The sequence below is a fragment of the Taurulus bubalis genome (assembly GCF_910589615.1).
Source record: "Taurulus bubalis genome assembly, chromosome: 3".
Taxonomy (NCBI): Eukaryota; Metazoa; Chordata; class Actinopteri; order Perciformes; family Cottidae; genus Taurulus; species Taurulus bubalis.
The window spans coordinates 21,969,753-21,978,161 of NC_136591.1; the positions used below are offsets into that span (position 1 = coordinate 21,969,753).

Below are 8,409 nucleotides of genomic sequence, written 5' to 3' on the forward strand. Positions count from 1 at the left end.
AATGATAACTCCATATACGGAAACACACCACAGACACTTAAAAGGATCCATCTCAGCAGCTAATCCTGCCGTTGATTAAGAATGTGTGACACTCTATGAAGGTATACAACTGACGTTTTTTAAATGCAAAATTAATGCATGACTCATCAAGATCTAATGCACGTATTAATGGCTTATATAAGAGTAGCTTAATTTTAATAAATGATCAAGTTTATGCCATGATATAACACTTTATGAATAATCACATAACAAAATGAATTTTAACACACAGTTAAGTCTTGCATTAATTAACATGACATTAAATCAGCTATAAACCAGGTAAAAGGACATAAGCCTCAGTCGCTCTCAGCCTCTAAAAGCATAAATCATAAATGTACCTCTTTCTTCTCTTTGTGCACAAATTAAAAACCTAGCTAAAGGGATTCTGGTCTGCTCTTATCGGCATGCAGCACATAGAGCTGCATGCCTCGCTCTCTGCATCCAGGTCTTGTCCATCCAATCACATACAGTCATATAAAATATTTACAAGCGGGCCAGACTTTCATGCATGTAATAGGCGAGACATAATTAAAGCATGAATGTCTGCTAGAATAAATGGAGGGTCACAGGGCTGTGGGATCAACCAAAAAACATCCAGTAAGTCGCTACACAGCGTATATATGATGAGATGTTAATAAATGCATGACTTAACTATGGGTTGTTGGTTAAAAATGGCAGGAAATGTTAAGCTGACACACAAAGCAGAGCTCCGACTCTGCTAAGGGGATAATACCTAAGCCTCGGGTTTATACTTTTTTAATTACAATGCTAATTGTTTCAACGAAGTCTTTACCTCCGAACTGTAACTCTCCGAGTTTCCGCAGAGGTGGAGATCTCCCCAAACAAATCTACCCCTGCAGCAAAATGTGCACTGATTGACCATGTGGTGGCGCTATAATAAGGTGTTTAATTGAGTTTTGGCCCCTTTACTTTATCAGCCAGGCCTCTCTCCTGGTTAGTTTTTGTATTCTGTAAACCACACAAAGTACATTCAATCAAGTAACGTACTTAAGTACAGTTTTCAGGTACTATTACTTTACTTGAGTAATTCCATTCCAGTATTTCCATCTACTTCACAATGTGTACTTGTTACTCCACTACAATCCTCTGACAGCTGTAGCTACTAGTTAGTTTGCAAACAGGTGTTTTCAATTAGGCTACTTCGACTAATTAAAGCTCACCAGGTGCTTTGGGTGGAGCTATGCTGGGAATTACATGACCTCACCCAACTCTGTGCCCCAATGGGGGTCGTCACAGGGTAACAGGGTAACCTGCCACCGCCCTAAACAACACAACAGAATCAACGAAAGGGTGAGGGAGTTGACGCTCAAACTCAGTGCTAATTAGGTAACATAAGTGGACGCACATGTGTGGGTGGACCATTGGGTGGAAGCTTTAAGATAATGCATGACTTCATGAAATATGATGCATTGATGTATTATTGATTCAACTAAACAGCTGCACTGCCTCACCTTTACTCTTAATTAAGAAAACTAATTTTGTCAGTTTCAGAACTGAAATTCATAGGATTCATGCAAGTATAGAGTGCATATTTAGAATAAGCTCTCAGTGGATGTGAATCAGCACCTATTAAGTACAGTCTATGCCATGATGATAATGCTGTGGCTGTGAATTACAGTCTTTTGTGAGCAACTTATGCTACTGCCATTTTCTTGGTTGATTTTTCTTCATTAGATTTGTATTTATGCAGTACAGATCAGACTGGAAATAAAGGAGAGGGTGAAATGTGTGGGATGAGACATTACTAAGGTCCCTGGCGGGGCTTGAACCAACGGCTTTGCCCCCGAGACCAACAAGATGCCCTTGTTACTAATGTTTCATCTTTCAAGCATAACAGTGTTCTTTATGGTGGTCAAATGTATCCACTCCAGCGTTAGGACATCTTCAGGAAAAACACGAGGCTACTGGACACAGCCAACAACACCAACAACAACAGGATGAAAATGTTCTTATTCATGCTCTTGTGTTTATTTATTTTCATGACAATGGCAACAGAAAATAGGAGTCTCATCCCAATAATCTGTATGATCCATGAGTCCTACTACCACTGCAACAATAGCATTGGCCATTTGGGCTTCTTGAAGACACAGTGTTTAGGATTTGGCGGCAATACGACTTTATAATAAGTCAGTCTTGCTAGATCCTCTGTGGATTAATTATCACTGTGCACGTGTATGCTTATTACACTTCACACACTTCACATACATACTTTGCATTTTGCAGTCTATTGTTTACATTTAATTTGCTAAATTAATGAATACACTCTGCAGCTCTACATATATTTCATTCCAGTTATTTGTATTGTATTTGTGTGTGTATATATGTATATATATATATATATATATATATATATATATATATATATATATATATATATATATATATACATATATATATATATATTACTTTATTTAAATTGTATTATGTATATATCTTTCATCCCTGTTGCTTCTTTATATATTTTATCTTGTGTGCTTATTTGTATCTGTAAGCTGTAAATTGTAAGGCACTACTACGACAACACATTTCTCCTTGGGGATTAAAAAAGTATCTATCTATCTATCTATCTATCTATCTATCTATCCAGCGCTGAGAATGCAGATATCAACCAACTGGAATATTTCCCGTGTGCAAAGCATGAAAACTAGGGTGGCTGACGCGTAAACGTGAATGGCCCTTTCCAGAGCCAATGTATGATTTGTTCTTTCTGGGCTACTGTAGAAACATGGCAGTGTAGAATAAACAGCTCATTCTACACTAAATGAAATGTACTTATTCATGTTATATTCTATTTCTGCCAATATATCGCCCTAAATGCTACAGACCTTTCCTTTAAAGCAATACGTTGTAGCTTTAATTTATTCAGGTTGGACCACGTCTCCGGCAACATGAGGAAATTAACACTATTACATGAAATGAAATCACGACAGATTAAAATCTTGCTGCTGTACAAGGTAATATCAACGGGACCCAGGTTGACATTTAAGATTTGAATCATGTTTTTAATGACCACTTCAGACTGTCACAAGACAGAGGAAAAAATATCAGTTACCAGACTTTTATTTCAAGTACAGAATTGCGTTTGATTCTAAATAAACAAGGGGGCATAAGGGCGGTCTAGTCGTGTACCAGAACAGGACTTACTGAATGAATGATTACGAGATCATTAGCAGCAGCTTTCAGTCCGCAGCACTGTACAGAGCGGGGCAAGTAGCTCAGGGTTTGGGGATGTGGGCTTAACAGTTGAAGCAGCCAGCCAGGTTACAATAAGCTTCTTTGGTCCACGGTGGGGATTTGGCCTTGAATGATCCGAAGGTAAATTGTGTTTCTGAACTCATCCAAATCCTCACCGCAGAAGGAGGAAGAGTATCACATGCTGTTCGCAGAGTAGCCAAAGCTACATAATACTTTTTTTTTTTTGGAATGCAAACCATCAAGAACAATATATTCCGTGTATCACAGCTCACCGCTGCGCCAACTCCATCTTTGCTTTGAACTATGCATACGAAAGTAGGAATGAAATTGCTTGTTTCGCTTGCAGACGACATAGCAGTAGTTGACAATGCTGTTAAAACTGCTGTTAACCATGAAGTCCACAGTTCCCTTTTCCTTTTCGCCTACTGCCAAACAACACGAACTGCGAGTGGCACCCTTCCAGTGAAGAGTGTCACCCAGCAACACAAAAACACACACACACGCACCCCGCATAAACCTAGGCATCACAACCTCTGCTTCACAGCGACACAGGAAGTCACAGAGCTCAAACTGAAAGGGCACGTCACTAATTTTGCACATGACAAGTATGACTCAGCTTGTGAAAATAGTTTGACTGTAATTTCTTCGGTGAGTGAGAAATTAACCCTGATGATGTCATAGGGGTTTGACTTACCAGAGATGTGAGTGTGAAGTCTGAAAGATGTGGGCATTTAACAGACGGTTAGGGTCAAATTTAATTATGCTATTGGCTGCATTACGGGTAATGTAGGATACAGCGTTTGATACAGCGGTGACTAAACATCAGGATAGCCTGGCCTCTGCTGCCTAAAGTATACCATAAAAAGAAAAGAAAATGCCTGTACTAATTTGGTGTAGTACCCTTAAATTTGAACTTTGAGCAAACCTGATGTTCAGTGAAAAACAGCTGTCACCTTAATCACATTGTATTAAGAGTATTAAAGTAAAACAGGGAACGATTTATCCAGTGAATAGTGAGCACAGCAGGAGGGCTCCAGACTTCAAGTCAAAACATTGTCTCTGCAGTGTATATGCAGAGCCCGTCTCAGAGGACTCTGTCCTGAAAGATCTGACATTCGGTGTGATTAAGTTGCTGTTATCTGAAGCCCCTTCGTCTCTTCCACTGCAACAAATCACTTCCTCTACGCCATACCCAGCTGTATATCCTCATTTGCCTCTGATAGATTCGCGTACACTGTAGACATCCGCTGCTCTCGGGGGGGGGGGGGGGGGGGGATGGAGAGAGACAGAGAGACAGAGAGACAGGCAGAGTAGCGAGAGAGAGAGAGACGGGCAGGGAGGTAGGAAGGAGAAGAGATAGAGTTATCCGTGGTCTCATTACGGTGGGAAATGTGAGGGTCCCGATCCAAGGGAATGATGAAGGACTCTGTGGAGGAGGCCTCTGAGAACCAACAAAGACGGCTTTAGTTTCACTGGCAGAATGCATTTGCATAGCTTAGAAGCCAAAGCGACTGAACCAGGGCTCATGAAAAGAAACCCCAGAAATTGCTTGGACTTCAATGCAAGGGAGGGAGAGAGATGGAGAGAGATGGAGAGAGGGGGAGAGAGAGGGAGGGGGAGAGAGAGAGGGGGGGAGAGGGAGGGGGAGGGAGGGGGAGAGAGAGAGAGAGAGAGAGAGAGAGAGAGAGAGAGAGAGAGAGAGAGAGAGAGAGAGAGAGAGAGAGAGAGAGAGAGAGAGAGAGAGGGGTTCTCTTTAGGGGTATAACACAAAATGAGATCAGGAGCATGTGCACTTCCCGTGGAGGTTGTTGCCGACTGACTTTGATGCAAAGAGAACATACTGAAGGCGATACATCTCCAGATTAGGTAACCGGCTGGGGAAAAAACACACAAAAAACATGGCCATGCTGTCATAAGTGTCACGCTCCATTGTGGCCGTTTGATATTATTATGTAGGGCAGCTTGGTTGTCAGCAACATTACAAATAATTACCAAATTGAGAATATTTAGCACGTTTTAGGTTTGCTTCAAGCAGCCACTGGCTTATTGGAGCAACACACAGATTGAGATAATAGAGCAATCTCCTGGTAGAGGGTGTGTGTGTGTGTGTGTGTATGTGTGTGTGTGTGTGTGTGTGTGTGTGTGTGTGTGTGTGTGTGTGTGTGTGTGTGTGTGTGTGTGTGTGATGAGAAAAGATGGAAGGAGGGTGGTATAAAAAAATTAAAAAAAGACAGAGGATAAAGAGTGGAGCAGATGTACTTTAGTAGCGTCTCTCTTTTCTCCCTCTGTTGCCTGGAGTCATGGAGGGATGACTAGCTTTCATCAATCCTCTTTAATGACTCTGGCAGCACCACTTAACGCACTAGTATGTGTTTTCTTCATTACCGCATCATCATTCCACCATTTAGTTGGCCGCGATGACGTTTGTCGATGCTCGGGGATAAAAAAATAGTCGTTGACATTATTATTATTTTTTCACAAAACTGTCCTATTCATCTGCTCTTGAGTCAATTTTAAAATCTGGGAAAGGAAAGTGATAGCTGAGGTTTTGAATACAAAATATAAGACATGTAATCGGGTGGTAGAAGAAAAAGAAAAAAACGGTGAAAGAAGCTATTATTTAAATAGATTTGACTGTGAAAAAATGTTCTATCCAGCACTTTAAATACCTTCGATTTCAAAGATATGACCAGAGCGAAGAATTCAGGCCTTGCCCTCTGTAAAGACCGGATGTGGAACTCTCCTACTTCAAAGTTTTTTTGGCACCGTTATGTATTATCCTCTCACATAATCAATCACACACACACTTTCTTTCACCTGTGGTGCACAACACTCCCATTCCACCAACTGTGTCAAAACCTTTTGTGGATACAATGGGAGACAATACAACATGCATGCTAATGTTTTGCCACTATCAATAATAAACGTTGACCTTCGAACCCGGCCACTGAATTTTCATTCAGACAACCTCCCCGGAGATGTGCAGTGCACTTTAAACATGGAGGCACATGCAGGACTTACAATGGCGCCTCAACATTTAAAGCAGGGGTGTCAAACATACGGCCCGCGGGCCAGGGGTTCCAGTCCAGGATAATTGTTAAAATTGCAGAATTTTTTTTTTTTAGCACTGACATTACTACACATATTGACTGTGTTCCAAAAAACTGTGTTCAAAAAGAATTCACGCTGCACAACATGCAAAACACACAAAGACCGATAAATGCTCTAACAATTCCATCTGCTCCATCTCCCCCATCTCTTCTGCTGCTGCTTTAAGCCCCACTAGCGCGCGCGCACACACACACACACACACACACACACACACACACACACACACACACGCATTATGGGATATGATTTCTTTCTAATGAGCCTGCGTCTTCATCTTGCACGCTCACGCCAACGATCCGCAGCTTTGATCTGACAATCGTGTGATCAGTTTTGATGGTTGCCGTCATGCCCGTCCCTGAATGTATGTTTGTATACGAGACCGATTCAGAAGACGCAGATATTGAATCCAGCGAAAGCAGTGATTTCTTGAGACATCAAGGGTCGACGAGGTCATGCCCTCGGGCTTAAACGGGTAACCGGAGCCAACAACAACCATGTAGAAATCTCACATCGCCTAATGAGTGCTCAGTTTGAAGATTTTTAGATGTCTCTGCAACAGTTGTGAGGAGAAATGTGGGAATACGAGAGCACATGTATGAGCAGTCATGCAACAGCTGCCCTGACGTGCGCTGCGATTTATTATACACCTCCTCCGCAGAGAATAGATCAAATCCTGCATGGGGCATCGTTGGTCAGGTGCGGCAGCGCCACTGCTCCCGGTAACCTTTCACTGCCACATCATCCGCACACACACACACACACACACACACACACACACAAACACACACACACACAGAGTGACCATGGCGACAAATATCTCCTTTTTTTCATGCTTGGCAACGGCCTCTGAAACGCACCACCCCACACATCTACTTGACCGTAAGCGACAGGTCAGGGCAGCGCACCTCAAGGCTTCCTCCACGTCCCAATGTTACTGCACATGAATCATCATTTCCCTCCTCACAGTGCTGCTGCTGCTGCTGTAGAAGATGACGATTAATTTGAGACATCATCTCTGTCACTGGTTGCACAAGCAGACAGAGAGAGGGACGAACATAATGTGTGCTCATTGTTGTGTGTGTGTGTGTGTGTGTGTGTGTGTGTGTGTGTGTGTGTGTGTGTGTGTGTGTGTGTGTGTGTGTGTGTGTGTGTGGGAGAGATTCAGACAGACAGACATAAGGAAGAGGTAGGCACATTGGGCCACCACACATGGAAATAACTCATAACTGAGCTCACTAAATGCCACCGCTCAACAGATCACAGAGCTCATGATGACATTCAAAAAACAAACGTGCCACGTCGACCATGTGAATGCTAATGAACAAAATCCCACATACGCATGTCTGAGAGGCTTCATTGAAGAAGAAGCGACCAAGGGTCCACAGCCATAACGCTTGAATGCATGCATACTAAATTTAGCCTGCTCACCGACCATCATGAGTGATGGATTGGATGAGAAAGAGGGGGGGGGGGCTTTGCATGATTGGTTGCCCACGTGATCTGCTGTATAACCCTCAGGGGTTGCTGAAAAAACATTTGGAGCCTCTCACTCAGTCAGTCATGACATTCAGACCTGGTTTGGCACCCTTTGCACCAGGTGATACTAACACGGGACCCTGTGAGTCCAAAAAGGTGGGTGGCGATGTATGAGCGGCCACTGTTTCACAAGGTCATTAACGGATGTGGTTCACACACACTCACCGTACACTCCTTGGCAGCGAATGCCCTCCACGACCAGCGCCAGCAGCCCCAAAACACAGATAATAAGATCCATCCTCTCACGTTAATCTCTGCATATCCTCCTCTCTCAATGGCAAGAAGTCCTCTCCGGGGCGGTGTGCGTGAGTGAGGCGCATAGGCAGCGGCGCTGCTCCGATTCACGCACGTCGATTGATTTTAGGCTCAGTATTTATTCGCTGCGAAGGTATGTACGTCCGCGGCAGGCGGTCAGATTGTTTTGATGTCCGCTTGGCATGTAGTCAGGAGGCGGAAGCGCTCGCGGCACAGAGACACGCCGCGGAGGATGCGGGGTGAAGAAAAAAA

General features: G+C 43.1%; 1 protein-coding gene across 1 annotated transcript in view; it reads right to left on the reverse strand.

Annotated features, from left to right (window-relative positions):
• Window positions 1–8,160, reverse strand: part of LOC306733749 (MAM domain-containing glycosylphosphatidylinositol anchor protein 2) — a gene marked incomplete at its 3' end in the record, with an annotated part of 170,422 nt that extends 162,262 nt beyond the window's left edge. Inside the window, exon 1 of the mRNA XM_079215043.1 lies at window positions 8,068–8,160. Within this exon, the coding sequence (XP_079071169.1) occupies window positions 8,068–8,140 (73 nt within the window). The 5' untranslated portion in view covers window positions 8,141–8,160. The remainder of the gene's footprint in view (window positions 1–8,067) is intronic.
• Window positions 8,161–8,409: the final 249 nt, after the last annotated feature.